Source organism: Pezoporus flaviventris, unplaced genomic scaffold (genome assembly GCF_033815535.1).
Source record: "Pezoporus flaviventris isolate CSIRO_AGI_PZ_B2104156 unplaced genomic scaffold, CSIRO_AGI_Pfla_v1 ptg000031l, whole genome shotgun sequence".
Taxonomy (NCBI): Eukaryota; Metazoa; Chordata; class Aves; order Psittaciformes; family Psittacidae; genus Pezoporus; species Pezoporus flaviventris.
The window spans coordinates 53730628-53750001 of record NW_026892579.1 but is presented as its reverse complement, the minus strand read 5'-3'; the positions used below and the strand labels follow the sequence as shown (position 1 = coordinate 53750001).

The 19374-nt window shown below is 37.7% G+C and overlaps 1 protein-coding gene across 4 annotated transcripts in view; it reads left to right on the top strand.

Annotated features, from left to right (window-relative positions):
* MSRA (methionine sulfoxide reductase A) overlaps window positions 1–19374 on the top strand; it is a 277959-nt gene that overhangs the window by 124447 nt on the left and 134138 nt on the right. For all 4 annotated transcript variants that reach the window (XM_061461158.1, XM_061461157.1, XM_061461160.1 and 1 more), the window contains one exon: window positions 8050–8169. In XM_061461158.1, the coding sequence (XP_061317142.1) occupies window positions 8050–8169 (120 nt within the window). The remainder of the gene's footprint in view (window positions 1–8049; window positions 8170–19374) is intronic.

Here is a 19374-nt window from a genome sequence, read left to right as displayed (position 1 = left end):
AACAGAACGCATCTTGGCAAAATGGTGAGCCAAGAAATTCCTCTTTAGTTGCTCTGTTAGGCAAACTGCATTTTAAATTTCTTGCCGAGGGCTTTGTTTGACTTGCCCCAGGCAAGCTGTTCAACATATTTATCAACCCTGTTGTAGCATTAGAGCCAACGCTTATCTAGGAAGATCATCCGCTCAATGCCATCTGTCATCAGGAGTTTTTATTTCTTTCACCTGAGTTTCTTCTCCATTTTAGTTTTTGTTTGTTTATTTTTGTTTGGTTTGTTTTTTTTTTTAATATTCCTCCCAACTATTTCTTACTTGATTGCTTTTCTCAAATATTCTGTGATTGCTCAAATATTCTCTGGTTGCTCCATGTTAAACCCCTAAAGACATCAATAATACAATTCTACTTGAAATCTTGATTGATAACATTAATCCTATATGCATCCAGATGGCTTACCAAAGCACCCTACATATTGCAGTGTTATGTAAAAGATGATTCTGCATTTCAGTCTGAATCTGGAATTCTTTCCAGATTCTCACAAGAATTTGAAAAAAGTCAGAACAAAGACTCTCGGGTAATTTCATGCTGTATTTTCATCTTGGTGCCTGTGAGGCCATAGCTTTGATCATTTTAGACTTTCAGGCCCTTATTAACTGTTGTGTTAGCGCTCAGGCAGAATGAAAGTTTTCAACAGAGCTGTATTCACTCGCTTTATGTGTGATTGTAAGATCCAGTTGTACTTTTGGATTTCTGTCCACAGTAACAGTGAAGCCAAAGGAGCTGGCATAGTTTCCTGCAGAGACCAAAACTTAGTTTTCTGAAAGTCTGGTGCCATTGAGCTATGTAAAGTAAGGTAGAATTATTGTAAGCAGGCATACAACCCCTGTGTATGGATTAGACACAGGCTGGGTGTTTTCCTGGGTTTCCAGGACATCCTGTTCTCCTTATTGTCCAAACTCGGTGTTTGCCTGTGTCCCATTACATTTCTTGCCACCTGCTTGCCCATCTTCTCTTTGCAGGAGAGAGCACAGTGGTGCCTGCCAAGGTCTCATCCTGACCTTGCACGGGGAAGCCAAGGTATCCACTTCAACCTGTGAAGTACTAAAAATTAATGGTCCCCACAGCTTCAGACCACACGGCATAAATATCTCTTTGGCTCAGTACTTAGAAACAGCAGTACTTGGACTGACTTCAATCAGTCAGCTGTACCAACTGCTCCACACGTTTTTTTTAAAAGAGAAAAATGCCAATCACACTCAGTATTTGGTGGAAATGTATGAAATAAGCATTATTATATAGGTATATAACTTGCTGAGGTTCACTCTATTCCTTCCAACTGTGGAAAAAAATCATTTCAGTTCAAAGCAGCTGAGCATTTCCTTCTCCAGATTTTATAGAGGTAACTAAATCAATCGTATTCAAAATTTGGGCCAAGTCCTAGACTGGCCAAGAGAAGCGGGGCTACTGGCAGCTGTGTCTTCAGCTCCCAGAGAGATGCTGGCTCGAGCCAGACACACTGAGGTAGGCCGGTGGGATGTACTGTTGGCTGTCCTTTACTGCTTCAATGTATAGGAGCAGGCTGTGCCCCCAGCTACTTTTGGCTGGGTACTGTAGCGTTTGAGCAGCTGGCAGAATCATCGCTTCCAGGGTTTCAGAACATAAGCTGGCACAAGAGCCAATCTCCTCTGTCTACTGTGCTCCTGAGCTTTGGAAAGATCCTGTCCTGCTACTTACTGTGATCTGGGGTTAGGGAAGAGGTTTCCGAAGGTACTTTGCTCTTTGTTCTCAGCAAACAAGCACGTTTTATTTTTCTGAGTATATATTTAAATCTGACATTTCCCCCTTTTTAGTGAAATCGTACATTCTAAAATCCTGTTAACAGAAGGAGGGGCAGGATCCTTTGCAATTCATCTTCTGCAGTGAAGCTTTGCTATCAACCTGGCATTGAAATTGCTTCTTAATCTGCTGCATGGAAAAGTGCCTTGAAGTGTGGGTGTACGGATTGCAGGCGGTGGGCCAGAAAAGACTTGGCATGCCAATGAAATAATGCATTCATTCTTCAGAATATGACAAAAAGTCTTCTGGATGTCCTGTTGGACTGTGGGGAGGGAGAATGCTAGTAAATAAAGCTGGCAGGAACAAAAGGTCGTTGGGTAGTCAGACAGAAGTCAGGTTGTGTGTGCACCTGGTGCCAGGCAGAGAAGGATATACCACAAAGGTAAAGGACAAAGGCATTAACAAAAATTCTCTGCAAAGGAAAATACCGTATACATGTACATGTTTTAGAGAAAATATGAAAAATAGACAGTATATAAAAACAATACACCTGAAGTGGGTTTCTTTAAATGGAAAGCAAAGAGTCCCTGAAGCATCAGCCTCCTTCAGCAACTATAGAGTTCACAACTTAATAGGCTTTTATTAGTAAAGAATGGGTACATCTTGTGAGGTTTTAGTTTGGGTTAGGAATACCCTTCTGATGCAAATGCATAATGGAACATTGGGGAACCTGTATGGAAAGCAGTGTTACTCAAAGATGTGATAGGAACAGACATTGGAGAAAGGGATCAGAACAAAGATGAGTAAAGGTCACCTTTGCAGGATCATACGGTTTCTTGTAGCAGTGGAGAAAACATCTTAAACATTACATCATTTTCAAACAAGTTTTCCAGTTTTTTATTTTTGTTTCTGTATCATGGCTATTGGATGCAGTGCACAATATAGAGAATCTAGCAACATTACAAGCTATGAACATTATTATGAGGGTAAATAACTTTGTAGTTAGCAATTTGTCTTAGGATTCATCTAGCTTGTGCTGCAGAATAGATTTCTACAAATGAGCTAGTCATGCCAGGCTCTTTTTTATAGTTGTGGAAGAGAAATAGACAACTTTCAGGCAGAAATCACAGCATTTTGGGAGATTTGATTTAACTGCAGATTCAGAGACCTTCAGGTTTGTGTAATGTCTGCATGCGGGTTATGGACTTGATTCTCTTGACTTAAAATATGCAAACAGGTACATTGGAGATGTCCAGGAGCATTTTACCTGGCCTCAGGATGTCTTTCAAGAAAGGCATGTTGTCTCTCCAAAGTCCTCTGTCATTTATGTCGCACCTTGTGTAGATAGATGTCTTGGATATTCTGAGGCATCTCAGATGACCCTGGATGTCTCTATTTAGGCAGATAAATTAATCCCTGAATGAATGAGCTCCTGTTTCAGTCAATGGAGACCTAGTCAATACGGTTAACATAATCTTTAAAGCTATTCATCTCACTAGAAGGTAAACACCTGGGGTTCAGTTCTGCTTGGTTTATTTCTGAATATTTCAGAATTATTACAGATTATCTATAACAGTGGGATGCATTTGTCTCTTATCAGAGTAACATTTTGCTTTCATTATTTTAGAAAAATGCTTCAGCTTGTGCTACTTTTTACTAATATGCAAGTGATCTGGGTTACCTATGGAAACAAATGTTCCTTGGCTGAGTGTAAGGCTGTGTACAGAAAGTTGTTTAGGAGATATATATCCGTATGTATATAGAAAGAAAATAGTGTGAGAAAATGGGTGTGGATGCTAGAAAGGAATAGGAGTAGTAGCATGTATTCCTGGATTGCATGATTAGTATTATTTGTAGGGATGAATGAACATTTAAAGATTGCCATTTGAATCTGTTTGGTTTTGAAGTTCAAAAACAAAAAATCTTTAAATACCTTTTGAAATTCCAATTAAGAGTCAGTCAAAATCCATTACTAAAAGAATAGTTTTTGTTTTACAAATTAGCAATTAAAAAGTGACAAATATCTTTAATGCTTTAACACTGTTCTGCAATACCCATTATGTTCAAATAGTACTTTTCCTGGGAACATGAGTATGTCCCTCAGAATTTCCTTTTTTTTCCTTTCTCTTAGGAATGCCTTTGGAAGCTCTCTATCTAACTCTAAAGCTGCACTCACTTCACCAGTACTGGGGATTATGCAAATCATTCCATGAATAGTTTAAAATCACATTCATGTTTTCTAGTTTCAAATTATAATATGGGTGGCTTATTTTGCTTTTATGTTTCTTTTCCTGATGTTTTTTACTAGTTTCTTTTTTCTTTTGAGTTTCATTTAATTATTTAATTGAATTACTTTAATTATTTATTTATTCAGTTTTCTTACTAGGGTAGTAATAATTAGGGAAAGGAAACTTTTTTGTACTACAAGACTATGCAAAGTCTTGAACTGAGATTATTTTCCTATTTTAATACTCATTGTTCGTGTTTAACGTTTATGTCTTGAGGCATCCAGTGCTCTGCAGAACAGACATTCCATGAGCTGATGTGTCTTAACTCCAGAATATTATGTGGGGTTTTATTGTTAATATTTCTCTCCTTATGACAATTTCTCTGTAGAATATGGCACCACTTTAGCAGAATAACAAACATCAGCTGCTGAATGTATTAATACTGTGGAAAGCAATTTAGTATTGTATTGTTGTAAATTACGTCCCTTTACTAGCAGGTTGTTTCATTATGACAAAGATTTCAATTTTATCTGTTCTCGCGGATGTGAGGATTTATGCTTTGTGAAAGGTGCCGGCGTACTTACAAAATGATGAGAATAGTTCACCAAGAGGATAAAATGTCTGTCTCTTAGAGGAAGGAGAGCAGAATGAATTCAGACATAAACAGGAAGAAGAAAAAGTGACAGAAACTGTGATGAGGATGTAGGTCACTAGATGAAATCAACAGGCCAGAGAGGGCTATCAATAAGAGAATCTTAATTAACAGTTATTGATCAAGGAGAGTCAGTGACCACTACCCTGATGATCAGTAATTTGAGGCAGTGCAGTTAGGGATTTATTGGACATTAAAATATTTGAAATAAATAGGAAATGAATGAGCATTTCTATTTTGTATTTGATGTTGGGCCTGTATCTGAACTCAAACCATAATTGTGGGTTACTCATTTGAACTCAGGCGTAGGCACAGGAACATGTGGGAAAAATTTTGGGTCTATAATATTCCTTGGTGTAAATTAAATAGCTCATTCACCAGTCCTCAGCATGCTTGTCCAGACAATGTTGGTTTGATAAATTTGCTACAGTGTCCTTTCTTGCAAGGTCTCAGCATCACCTGCTGCAGACATAGGTGGGATTATAGGCAGCTGGAGCTCAAACTTCCCAACTAATATTAAGGATGCACTTTAATATTAAGGAAACATCCTTATGCAGTTTATTTTCTGCACTTTGCATACAGATCCAGAGACAGACTTAGGATCTAACAAACACCCCACAAACTAAATTGAAAGCGCCCTTGGAAGCAGGCTAACATAGTCTAAGTCTGCCGACTGTGAGTTCTGATGCCCTCTTCTTCTCTCTGCCTAAATCCAAAAGATGACTGTTTTTTCTGGATAACGTGTTTGGATAAACAGTGTCAGGGGAATTAGAGAAAAACCTGATGAATTCTGAAAATGCCAAGAAGAATAACTGGGCAATGTGTGTATTTAAACATCTAAATCTAAGATAGATCAGTATTAAGCGAATCCTGACTCCTTCTCTTGAGATTGCATTTCCGAATACAAAATTTTCTTCTGTTGAAGAAATTCTGATTATCAGAATGAACAAGATCTGTTAGAACAGACTGGATAGCCATTGAAAAACTGTGTTCCTAACTTTTCACTATCTTGCAATGGAATGGAAATGCCTTTTTGGGGAACCTGTGATAGACTCGATATACAATAGGCATTTCACATAATTAAATGATGATCCTAGTCATCATTTTTAAAAACTATGTTTTCTGTGACATTAGCAAAATCAGGTGCACTTTTTGAATAGGTTCTTCATCACAGTCAGATTCTGTAATGCCTTCAAAATGTCCTCATGGATAAAGCAGCATGAAGACATAGTCAAGATTCAGCTATATCTCTAAGGCTGGGGATGAGGAGTAAAGAACTGAAGACAGAAATGATGAGGCTCAAGGGTTTTATTTTAACAGAGAATTGGCTTCTTACCCCAAACTGTGTATGCTTGTGTTTGCTTCTGAACTTTGCTACTATATGCCTGTTCAGTGTAAAAGGGTCAAGATTGCGCACATCCTCCATGTTAAAGTATTGTAATGAATACTGGCAATGTGCTTCACATCACTCAAATGTACCGTGACAGGAGTTTTGGCAGGATACACGTGGTATTTTTACAAGGAACTTGAAGACGTACCTGTGTTCACATGCAGATTTACACATAACTGTGTATCCTGAAACATGAATAAAAAAATAACCAATTATTTGGTTAAACACTTAGAACACTGTGTCTAAAGTACATGTTCAAAGGCTGCCTTCACAGTTGATCAAAGAGCACTTCCCACCTCACTGTTCTAGCCTCCCTCTTATCCATGACCTGACTGTCGGGATGAAACATGGGCATACAGTGTCCCCCTATACATGCTCTGCTTTGTGTGGGGAGAAAACCTGAGTGTCAGGGATTACTGATGTTCTCTAGTTATGCTTTCGATTTGACAAGGAAGGACAGGACCACAGCTGCCACTTGTGCTGTGCAGCATAGGCAGAGTGATGTATAAAAACTCTCACCCTGTATCAGTTGATTAGACCTAGGGGCATAATTCTTGAGAAGTTTTCAGACTTACTTGAGATAAAATAGCAACATCAGGTATAGAAATACAATCTAGTTTAAATCACCTTTAGGTAAGCGGGTGAGTGCCTGAAAAATATCTCAAATAAGAATTCTTGGTTATTCTTTCTTCAAAATGGGGAGGGAATTCCAAGAGAGGTCCTAGAGCAATTTGCCACTAGCCTAATTTAGCTGAGAAACCTGATAGCTATAGCTATCTCTGTAGTCAGGGGAGAATGACTGTAATTTGATCAGCAATTTGTATCTGTGTGCTGAATTGTTCTCAGGACTTGCCTGCCTCTTCCCCTGGCCTCCAGGAACAGGCTAGGCTCCTACTTTATGCAACTTGCTTGAGCACCTGAATTGGAAGGAAGAATCTGGGTCATTACTTCTGTAATTTTTGGGGCATTACAACTTTAATTTGAAATTAATCTCTGAAAGAGAAGAAAAAATATACCTTTGTGGGTAATCATAATTGATAGAAGGGACTGTTTTGTTCTAGTTGTATTTGAAGGCACATTTCTAATTTTTAACCCCTCATATCTCCAGTGCTATCAACAGAGAGCCCATTGTGGATTATTGATTTCTAAGTGTATTTAATATTTTTAGTTTATTTTTTATGGCCTTTTTTATCTTTTTTTCCAAATATTTTAGTATGGGAATACTAAAAGTAAATATCTTCTCACTGAAAAAGACATCACCCATATCAGAGATATGCTAAACAATACAGGTGCTCCTGACATGTTTCAACTTTAGAGAGTCCTCCAAATTGTAGTTAACATCTCTAAACTGTTTAAGCCATCAGAGCACTGTGAATGTTATTTGCTTATTCCTTCCCCCAGCTTTCAGGCAATGTGCTTGATTTCTGTTAGTAGAAGAGCTTTGCTAATTTACACCTGTTGATGGCCTGATGTCCTTTGATGATTGGCCACGTGGGTGAATGACTTCCACAATTTTGTCTGAACATCAAATATCTGCATGCATAAATTGTTAAACTAAAGCATTTCTCCTTCTGTATAGCATATAATTGAATACATTATTACTGCCACCTTTTAAGACTGCATATGCCTGAAAGAAGAAAATTAAATAACTGTTTGCCATTAATACAAATTATTGTGTTTTGACAGCTTGTTAATCAACTAAAGTAAAAATGATGCTGTACAAACAATGCAGGTGCCTTTTAAGTAACTTTTTTTTTATGTGCATGAGAATTCTTGTTTGGGCCTTTGAACCTTGTAGGATTTGTCCTGTGTGATATGTTAATATTCAGAAGCATAAATAAAGCTTTATTTGAGTTGTGCTCTGGTGGCGCAGAATGTATTTCCATGTTTCACCATCATATGCTGGCTATGGGTGTTCCTTCCACTTTGGACTATATCAGTATGCAAATGAGTGTTTTAGTATTGATCATATTTTGACATAACGGTATGTACTTTATACTATATTCAGGTATGGGCTGTTTCTGGGGAGCCGAGAGGAAGTTTTGGAGACAGAAGGGAGTCTACTCCACTCAAGTGGGTTACGCAGGAGGGTATACTCCAAATCCTACCTACAAAGAGGTCTGTTCAGGTAAGTCTTCCTCGTTGGTATTTAAGGTATTTAAGAATCTTGTCAGGTTATGAGTGACAATAAACAGTAAAATGAGTGTCTGCAGCGACTAAAGAGGTTTGGTGTTTAGTCAGCTTGGGTATTGGCCTTTCATCCCAAACTGTAATGAAATCTATGGTATACTCATCCCAATGTTATCTTCTAATAATTAAGAAGCTAATGTATGTACAAATATTCTGGAAAAAAAATGTCCTGGGTTCAGCAGAAGCAGTCATTTTTCTCCTTCTTAGTAGCTGGTGCAGTGCTGTGTTTGTGACTTTCAGCCTGGGAAACACTGATGACACCGATGTTTTTAGTTGTTGCTAAGTAATGTTTACTCTGACCAAGGACTTTTTGAGTCTCATGCTCTGCCAAGGAGGAGGGGAAGCTGGGAGAAAGCAGAGACAGGACACCCGACCCAGATTAGCCAAAGGGGTATTCTATACCACAGCACGTCATGCCCAGGATATAAACTGGGGGGAGTTATCCAGAAGGGCCAAATTGCTCCTCAGGTCAGGCTGGGCATCGGTCGGCGGGTGGTGAGCGGTTGTATTCTCTTCCCTTGTTATCTCCCTTATCATTATTATTATTGGTGGTAGCAGCAGTGGTTTGTGTTATACCTTAGTTACTAAACTGTTCTTAGTAATGTGGTAACCCGTGGGAGTTACATTCTTTTGATTCTCCTCTGCATCCCTCTGGGAGCAGGGGGAGGACGAAGCTGGGGGGAGTGGGCAAGCAGCTGCATGGTTCTGAGTTATCGACTGGGCTTAAACCATGACAAAACCCCCCCCAAAATCTTTAGGAAATGAATTCTGTCTCAAATTATGCAAAAGGGTTCCTTAGAAAAATCAGGAGTTTTGATTTTATGTTAGTCTGTATCTAAGTATGAACAAAAATTAGAAAGCACACATAGATTTTTTTATTCTTTTCGTATAACCAAGATGTTGTATAGAAAAGTATGAATTTCTCCTCTGTGTTCTTATTAATAATTTGTTATTTTTCATACAGTTCAGTGCACAGTATCCTCTCATTTCCATGCGAAACCTTGCATTTATTTTTCATTGCACTCTTATACTAATCCTTCTACATTACTAATAACCCAACAGTTTCTTTCTGCAATCTAAAACACAAAACCACTGCCAGCCAACCGACTATTGATGCTGTTAAAGCAGATTCTTGCTTTCTGATACTCATTGGTGGGGAACAGCTTGGAGACGTTCTTTTGGTTTATTTCCTTGTTAACATTTTTTATACCAAATGCTGAAGTTGATACACTGTTCTCAGTGACAATCTGACTTGACAGAAAGAGCATAAAATGCTTAGTGGCACAAGCAACAAATGGACTCTTCAGGAACTGTGCAGAAGTGCTGCAAGACATCCAAAAGAAGAATCTTTCTAAAAATAGTAAAAAAAAAGGGAAAAGATGTGTTTTAAGTTGGAATAGAATAGAGTACAGTAGGGGTAGGGTAGAACAGAACAAAATATGTCAGTTGTGATGGAATAGACTATTTATATTCTATTGACTTAAAATTATATTCTACTGGTACTCTATGGAATTGAATAGAATATTTCAGTTGGACGGTGATGATCTAGTCCAACTGCCTGGCCACTTCAGGGGTAACCAAAACTTAGAGCATGTTATTAAGGGCATTGTCCAAATGCCTTTATTAGTAGACAATACTGCACTAATTTGAAATGCCTTATACATGCTAAACAAAACTTCTAGCTTAGGGAAAACAGGCATGCAATTGAGTGCAAATGCTTAATATATAGAGATTTAAAAATATCTAGAACCAAAAAAGGACACCTTGCATTAGAATTAACTAATTAGTAGATACCCAGAACTCCTGCAAAACATGGCAGTAAGAAGTGTCATCTGTGGAAGGATTGGTGGTGTGTCTTATTTGTCCAAATGATCCATTATTTCCTAATACTTCTGCAGTCTTCTATTTTGTACTTTCGTCATTTGCCTGCACTGTCTGTAATTTTTGTAAGCATATAGGGTCAAGGCCTATTTGGTAATTATTGTCCACGCTGTTTAATGGCCTGGGTATTAAATAATTGGATGATTTATATAGAATAGGGATATGCAGCACAATTTTGCTTTCCCAATGAATTCAGAGTTCCAGCACACTAAGGGTGAGTGTGATGGGCTGTGGAGTGTTTCTCCAAAAATAAGAAGTGCTGGTGGTTGGCCAAGGGGAGATGTGAACACAGGACAAGATGGTGTAGCCAGGGATGTAGAAAAAAGATACCATCTCTTTCAGTTCTATGCAGTATAGGCTAATTTTCTATTTCAGAATAGGTCCATAGTACTGAGCTACCTTGAAAGCTTTTTACAGATGCTTTAAGTATTGCATTTTTCAATAGTGAACAAAAATTAAAATGTTAATTAAATAATAAGAATCCTGGAATAAAGAAATAGGAAAAATCTTTGAAGCCTATTTTTAGATAGTTGTTTTAGTTAGATTTGTAGTGCAAAACCACAACTGAGGTTATTTTTCTAGTGGTTGTTTTTACGCACATTTGCGTTATGGATGTTTATATTCCTCCAGATGCTGGACACTAGAGGATTTTTTACTCAGAGATATTCAGAAACATAAGCACATATTTCGTAGCTTTGTCTGAACATAAATGGGATGTGTGTATGCCACACATTTCTCTTCCTGGTTGTGCAGCTGAGCTGAGTTGCAGAATTTACTGATTTCAGCATGCTATTTTTTTCCTACTTGGCTTCCTCTAGCCCTATTTTATTCTAATTCTATTCTGGGTTGGGTTTCTTTTTTCTTTCTTTCTTTTTTTTTTTCATCTTTGAACATATTTTTTGGATGTCTCTTTAAAGAGAGATCTCGCAAGGTCCCCTAAGATATTGCTATCTGACTGCTTCTAGCTGCAATAGTTTTCACTGAGAAGAACAGTTCGTATGAAATAGTAGACTTCAGTTACGCACTGCGGTTGCAACTTTCTTATTCATCTGTTCTGGCAAGATTATATCTATGGTAAACATTTAACAGACATGTCCTCTAAATCTAGGAAGGACATCAGTATCGACTTGGCAAGTGTTTGAGCTTTGCTTTCAGCCCATGCAGTCGTGAAAATTCATGCGGGAAAGTTATTTTAGTCCAACACCTTTCTGGCATTCTACTCTGAAGAAGAAAAAGCAACAGTTCCTTGGATTAAGCATTCATCACTTCTTCTAAAAGCACATTGTCAGCTTCAGTCTTTATACTAAACCTGTTAGTCCTGAGTATCTTCTGCAGAAAACAAGAAAATTATGTTTCTTTCTTCTCTTCATGCTCTTAATAGGTTTTCTAGTAAGAAAGCATTGTGTTGCTTCAAGGGAATGCAGGTCTGTTTTCCACACTGGTGGTGTTCCAGTCTTCTGCTATGATCTTTATTTGTTAGACTTCACTGGGAAGCAGAAATGGTCTGCAGACATACTATTAAACTGTGTGAGTGGACACCATTTCTCCTACATCACCCAGGTTATACTGATTGGCTATACTGTTACAACACTGTGTTGGTTCCCCCTGGAAACTTAAGCCTGTAAGGGCAAACCTCCAACCTCATAAGCCTTGCATGATTCACCTCTCTATGGGGGAGGTAGGAAATTCATGATTCTGCTTGAAAGGATCAGGTTAGTGTTACCCTGTGCAGTCCTGGGACAGGTCATTTAAAGATTTTCCTAGCAATTGATCTGCTATTGTCTTGCTAAATTGATGTCTGAAAGATAACTGAGTTACTTTGAAGCTTATGAGTAGAGTGCTGTAAAATTATTTTTACATTTTGTGGTGACAACCATACAGATAAAAATCTGAAAAGGCATTCTGGAGTGTGCGAAGGATTTTGAGCTATTTTCAGAGCATTAGCCTAATACATAAATAGAGCAGTTTTGGCCAGCATTAGACAACCCAGGATGTTCATTCAGTATGAAACAGCTTTTCATATTTTGCTTACAGATGTTCAGAACAATTCTGTTTATCTGTATATTCATAAGCTTTTTGAAATCTGCATAACTCAAGTGGCACTGAAATCAGAAGGGAAAAACGCTGCTGTTGTTATTCATAAACTGGTTATGTACAATTACCATAAAAATATGCAGCTAACAATGATTTTCTTAAAAACAGGTCAGTTTATAAGCTTATGGTTCAGGCTGTTAACATCTAAGCAGGTTATTTTATTTTGTTTTGAGGTTTTTTTCCTTTGTTTATCTTCAGCAACTAGAATGTGAGAAAAATAGATGAATATGCCTATTTATTATCCAATATTAGTTAGAAGGCTTAGTGAATGTAACAGTTTATTTAGTTAGTTAAACCAATTTATATTCTATTCAATTCTAGGTACCTTTCTGAAGCATATTCTCATGTACCCAAATCACAATCCTTAATAATGAACAATGAAATATAAAAAATATGCCTTGTGGACTTAGTTTTGTCTTTGAGTTACATAAAATATCGATTATGAAGTTATTTTACATTTCCCATCTTTCTGAGGGATAGTATTGTCTCTTGCATACTGATTAGTCTTCTGACTGATTCTTGTATGTAGGAGTTCCAGTTGTCCTTAAAATGTCTATGCTTCCAAAGGTCATCTGGAAGACTTCGAAATAAATAGCTGATGGAAGAGAGTGGAGAAAGGCAAAATTAATTTCTTGCTCTGCTACCTCCTATCCCTTTGGTCAGTTGGTGATTTACAAAGTTAATTCTATTTCTACTTCATCTTAGTTATACTTGAAGAGAAGGGTAAGATAACCAATCAAGTCCACATCAAGTTGATGGTCAGTATGCTTTTGCTTTAAGAATGGAAACGTGTGCAGAGGGTTTGTCTCCATGATGTGGGGCTTTTTTGACATTATCATGCATAAACAGCATGATCATTAAATCCAACAGCAGAAAATCTGACTGGCATTTTTCTTGAGCTATTAATAGCAATATAGACAAAATAAAATATGGGAAAATATTTCTTTCCTTCTCAGATTTCCCATTCTCTACAAAATACAAATGAATATGGATGTGCCATCCTTGGAAGTGTTCAAGGACAGGTTGCATGAGTCTTTGAGCAACCTGGTCTAGTGGAAGGTGGAACTATGTGAGCTCTAGGGTCTCTTCTGTGAGATGATTCTGTGATTCTAGCAATGTCCAAACAACTACCAGTATGTTGTGATAGTGCCTTATGTTACTTGGAAAGCCATTTAGACACCACAACACTATTCCGAAGTGGGTCTGATTCTCCAAAATGTTTAAATGTATAATTAAACTACAAATATTCCGTTCACTTTCTGTAGCTTATAAGGGGATCTGAAGGTTTCCATGAGCAGATACTGAGTCCCCAAGATTAAAGTTTCCAGGCAGTAATGAGAATGGCTCAGAACATTTTCTTTTATTATTACATTGCTGTCAAGAGAATAGATTCCTGTTGTGCCTTTTTCCGTCCTTTTTTTTTCTTATAAGAACAGGATATAGGAATTTTAATGACTTATAGGTTCTGTGAAGAATATCAGTGTTCACCATGCCCTTGATCCATACAATGTGCCTTGATGCTATTGGCCAATTGCTCTGCCTCTCTTTTTTTTTTTTTTTGCCTAGTTCACCTGGAAAGGTCAGCCAATCAAAGTAAAAAATATTGTATTGATCAAAGTAATTTACTGTGGATATTAGTGTTTTGTATATTTTTGTAGCAATTGAAGAAAAGGGTTTTGTAGAAAATATATATTTTTTATTAACTAGGCCACAGGCAGAATAAGTGGTGTCTCTCTAATCATGAGTCTGTAGTCCCAGGATCCTCCTAGGTGTGCAGACAAAACCTTGATATAACCCTATAAACTATAATTTGTCCTCTACATAACTGCTAAGTCATGAAATAAAATGAATGCACCAATTTAACTTCAAAAAATCATTTGGAAAGGTGGTAGCAGATGCTGCTGCAACATTAAAACCTTGGCAACAAGAAATATAACAAATGCATTAAATTTCATTTACCTGCTATATTGCAGTTCTGGCTAGAAAATTGTCTACGTTGACGTTATTGACATGTTCTTTTTCAACAGAAGAGCTTCTTGTTGACCAAGAAAACTTAATTATTCCTTTGAATACTAGGATACAGAAATGTATTCTGTAGATTCAGCATTTAAAAATAAAAGGCAAAATAAATACTACTGACCACTGTCTGAAAAGCAAAAAGCTCACTGTGCACAAGGGATGGTAACTGCTCTGCTTAGGGAGTTCTGCTACCTCTTTAATCAAGGTTAAGTTTATGTTTCCATTTCAGAATTTGACTTCTCAGGGCTGATGTCTTAGCCGATACAGGCTTGGAGAAATTAAACTGATATATATTATTTAGATACCTGATTATGCCTCGTAGCAAATTTAAAATCCTAAAAGCCCGACTGCTATCCTCTTTTCCTTTTATCTGTTTATCTCAGCATTGCCTATATTAACAGGCTTAGGTTGTAGTAGCAGTATAAATACTGAATATATTATTTATTATTAACAACTTTATTTGAATTGTATTCCACTGAGATGTGTTGTTTCCATCTTTCTCATCTCCTGGTTTTATTAAAGATATATATAAGATGGAAATGTGATAGCCCCAGAGGTTGAAAGAGCCATTACAGAAAAGTCAAAGACAAAATCTTCTGACCTGGAGCCTACACCAAGTTCCCAGAGGAACTTTGTTTTCAGAAGAGAATCCATGCAGGGTTAGGCTGGGATGTTCACTGTGTCACTGTGCCTGAAAACAGAAGATGCAGCAGGAGGCTGCTTCTCATTTTAGGCATGGGAACACGGTGTATTTGTGAAAAAGATGATGTTATCAAAGGCTCACTGTTGTTGCTATGGTTAGTGGATATTTCTTACATTTTGTTTTTCCTATGGAGACACCTGAAAAAGGAAAACGTCAAGGCCAGCCTACTCAGTCTACCAAACTGTCCTTCCAGAAGTATTGATTACTACAGGTGATAATTCCATTGAGGTCACCTGTGGCTATTTGTTTCCATGAGAACCATTCTTGGTATGTTATAAGTATCTTGTGCAAACTGATACTACTACCAGTCAAAAGAAAGAGGAAAGCAACAAGCAAAAGATTGTAATAAGGCATAGAGATCAGAGATGGAAGAAACCAGGGAGAAGCTACAGCTATTCCAGAGCATCCTCTGAAGTAAAGTAGATGATAGAATGCTTTTGTTTTCCCTGTATTTCTTGCTAATTGTGTTAATTGTGTTTGTTTTATTTTGCTGCCTCTACTGCTTATTCCCCTGGTGAAATCTTCCTTTCTTTAGTGGCACATGACTGAAATGATGTGGGGGTAATATGGACATTTCTGAGAATATATTTTTCCTGAAATTTGGAGAATACTGAAATTACTGTGTAAACTTAACCCACTTTGACTTATTCCCTTTATGGAACATGTTTCTATGCTGACATATAAAAGTTTGTTAATTGTGTACTGTGTCACCACAATGATTAAGGTTTTGAATAATTCTACAAGTGACCTGTGCATTTTCTATGTCTTGATAAATGATGAAAATATCTAATTACAAGAGTTCAACTTTCTTCTGTTTGCTCAGCTGTGCCCATGAAGACTATTGTATCTCTATTTTTAATAAGCTAAATTATGATAGCCAAGTTCTGCTCTGTCTTACGTTTGCAGACTCATGCACTCTCATGTGAGTTTGCCCAGGTAAGAATGTGATATGTAAGTAAGACAAGAATTTGATCCAGTGAAAGAAAGGCAGAACCTTGGGGTCTTTATGGCAGCTGCAGTGCTCTGTAGCAACAGTTTCTGTATTTGACATGAAGTAACAACAGGATAAAGAATGCTTTGAGAAGGATTTGGGGAAAGCCAAAGCTTAAGGGAGTTCACAGAGTTATTCACATGGGCTAAGACTTGAGTACATCCCTTGCAGGTGTTATTTTTTTTTAGAAGAGTCAAAAATCTTTCAAATGCTTTGTTGCACTAAAAAAGGCAGAGATTGTAAAGCTAGGAGAGGCTGTAAATTATGACTGAGGTACGATTCTGGTGTAAGAGAAGGTATAGGATGCCATCTATAAACTTTTGTATGCAGTATCAAAACCTATGACTAGGTAGGCTCCATCACTATTTTTGTATACTTTCAGGTTAGATGCCCTAAGTACTACTGTAATCACAGTAGTAAGCTATGAAGCCCAAGCTACTGAAAAGGCTGTTACTCAGTTTTTATTTGAATACCCAAAGTGATAGAAAATCTGCCATTTCCATTGGTAGGAAAATTCCCCACAAAACAGGGTGCAACAGCCCTCATAATTGATTTGTAGGACTCAGATAGATCTACTTAACACTGCAGCAGTGATCTTGACCACTAGAGCTCAAGAGATATTCCACAAGCCACACAGGATCCTTCTGACAAAAGATGACTGAGGTACAATTGACACATGGGCTCCTTCTGCTTTTTGTTCATTGACAAAAATTGTGTCTTCCTGTGTGGGACCTGTGTGCTCCTACAGCATGAGCGGGAGGGAGAGTGGATCACTCTTTTCTTGACCCCAGGATCTACGATTTGTTTGATGAAATATGTTAGCTGTTCCTTGACTAACTGGGTCACTCAAAGATTTAGTTCAGTTTTCACTCAGGAGCTAAAAAAAAAAATCCCTTTTTATTTAAGTTATCTCTCTGGAAATTTCTGGGTTATAAAATTTAAAAAAAAGGGAGAAAATAAAGGGAAGGTAGTTAACTAGTTGAAATGTAACTGCTCTGTTTTTTCACTTCAAGCATGCATTTTATCTAACAATCTACTTCAGCAAAAGTTTGCGTGAGTTTTGTTTTCATAATAGGTCACAGTTTAATAATCACTGATGACCTTTTCTGTATTAATTTGTTTATCCATTTCTGTAATATGATTTTATTTCTGGCATTTACAAATGTGAGAGGAAATTGTGGTTTCATTAACTCTTAGTGCTGAACCTGTGCAGGAAGTGTCAAATAAACCATGGTATAGTTAAATAATGTTTTGCTAAAGGTTATTTTATGGCAGCTAGGTATCAATTACGTCTGGGAATGAAACCCAGTAAGCAATGTGGGTGTGGGTGGATCCTGGGAGTTCTTGGGCTGGGAAGAAGCAAGAGGGAATTTCCAGCTTTGCCTCCTTGACTCTGCATGTGGTGTATGCCTGGAGGCATTTCTGTACCTATTACTGAATGCAAAAATATATCGTGGCAGTGCTTGCATACGCATGTGCCCACAGTGCTAATACATAGATCTGGGTGGGAAAAAAAGCAACTCTGACATGTGGCTAACCTTATTTTTTTTGTCTACTAGTCCCCACTTGGCTTTATCCAGTGTTTATTCAGTGAAGCGATTCAATTAGAAACTGTTTTTATTTTGTTTCCGAGCAGTGAAAAATGTTAACTGTAGCTGAAATGCCTTCGAGTGATTCTGTTCTAATGCCACATTTCCATAAAGTCTATACAGTTTGCTTCCTGCTAAAATAGTACAGCAGTAGAATGGAAATATTAAAAAAGTGTCATTAATGTTTTGAATGCTGGACTTGGCATGGACTGTAACCTTGCTGGTTAAAGCACAGGAAAAAAAAATGTTCCTTTCTTCCATCTAAGACTTAGAGAAAAGACAACAGATTGCTGCAGACTGTTGGAAAAATCAGAAGAAACTATAAGAGAATTTTAATTAATATGATGAGCCATCATCTCAGCATATGAGTATCTACGTGCCACTGCCTAGAAGTAGAAAGTAAGTGAACAGAAAACAATTTCAGCTATGTTGTCCTTGGGTTCTCAGGCTGCTACTGGGTTTTAAACGGGAGTGTGATGCGGACTGTGACTGTCCTCAGGAATCTTGCCAAAACCAGAGCTGCATCCCTGTTACCTGGCACTGAAACATATGTTAGCATCTGTTCTAGCACCTCTGGCAGGGGGAAGAGCACTGCTGTCACCAAAATCTTGGGGTCAGCTTGCTGAGTGTTTATGGTGTCCCACTGGTGAGGTGCAGCTTTGGCTGTCATTAGGCAGTACCATTTCAATCTTGAGGAAGTCAAAGGAACAAGTCTAAACTTAATGGGTGATACTCAACACATTTGTGTTAAAGGGATGGTAGTCTATGTCTGTGTTCAGCTTAGAAACTTCTCCAGGGTAGCTAGGTGGAGATGGTAGAAACCTCTCAGCATAGGTGGGAGGCTGCTGGGACTGGAACCAGGAGTAGTAGCAGGGAGTAGTTAGCCACATTGGACAAGGTATGGTACTCTCTTGAGGGTTGTTTGAGGAGACAGGCTTCATCCCCCATGGGCATTGTTGAGCTCTTCATGGTCCTGTCACAACACTTTGACCTCCCCCACTAAGGCTCCTTTCAAGTTCAGTCCTCCAGAGGCAGAGGAAATGGAGATCCCTTTCAAGTACTTTACAGATACTCATACATCGAATTGCTGCAGGGAGCCGTAGCAATTGTTTTATCTTGCTCCTCTGCAAGCACAGTAACTGTTCTGTTTAGCTTAGGAGCCAGATAAACAGCAGAAATATGCATTGAGGTTCAAACATGCATTATAGCTGGCAGCCTTGACTAAGATGCATCTCCTTAATTATAAAGGCTAGGAGAGATTCCAAAATGCAATAAAAATTTGCCGTCACTGTGAAGCTTTTACTTAGGACTTGTTTATCTTTCTAAAATACCTTCAGCCTAGCCCTGAGTTAACCGCCTCACTGATATGAAAGAATACATTGCTTCTGAAAAGGAGACTGGTTTAAAGAAGGCTCTCTAACCTGTACTATTATGGAGGTCATGATTTATTCTGGCCATAACTTTATTCATTTCAAAAAGGCGACAGGTACTGTGTTCTAAACTGAAAGTTTGCATTATCATCAACCACCATGATTACACATAGTTTACTTTTTTAAAAATATTTCTTTTTTTTTAATTTATTTTATTTTTGTATTACAATTACAGTGGTTTAGATTTTCTGGAAAGGATACAGGGTTTAATCATGTCATTATGTGTGCTGAATGCTGTGAAAATTCTTTGTTCCATCTCAAGTGGAGCACCATTATGATACTCTTATCACCCATTAAGAAAGTAATAAATTGGGCCAAATTGATCCTAGACATAATCCTGCTGATGTAAATGGTGTTACATCAGGAAGAAATTTGTCTCAGTCTGTTAATGTGATGATAAGATAGAAAAGTGGCCACTGAGCAGCAAACGTGTCTT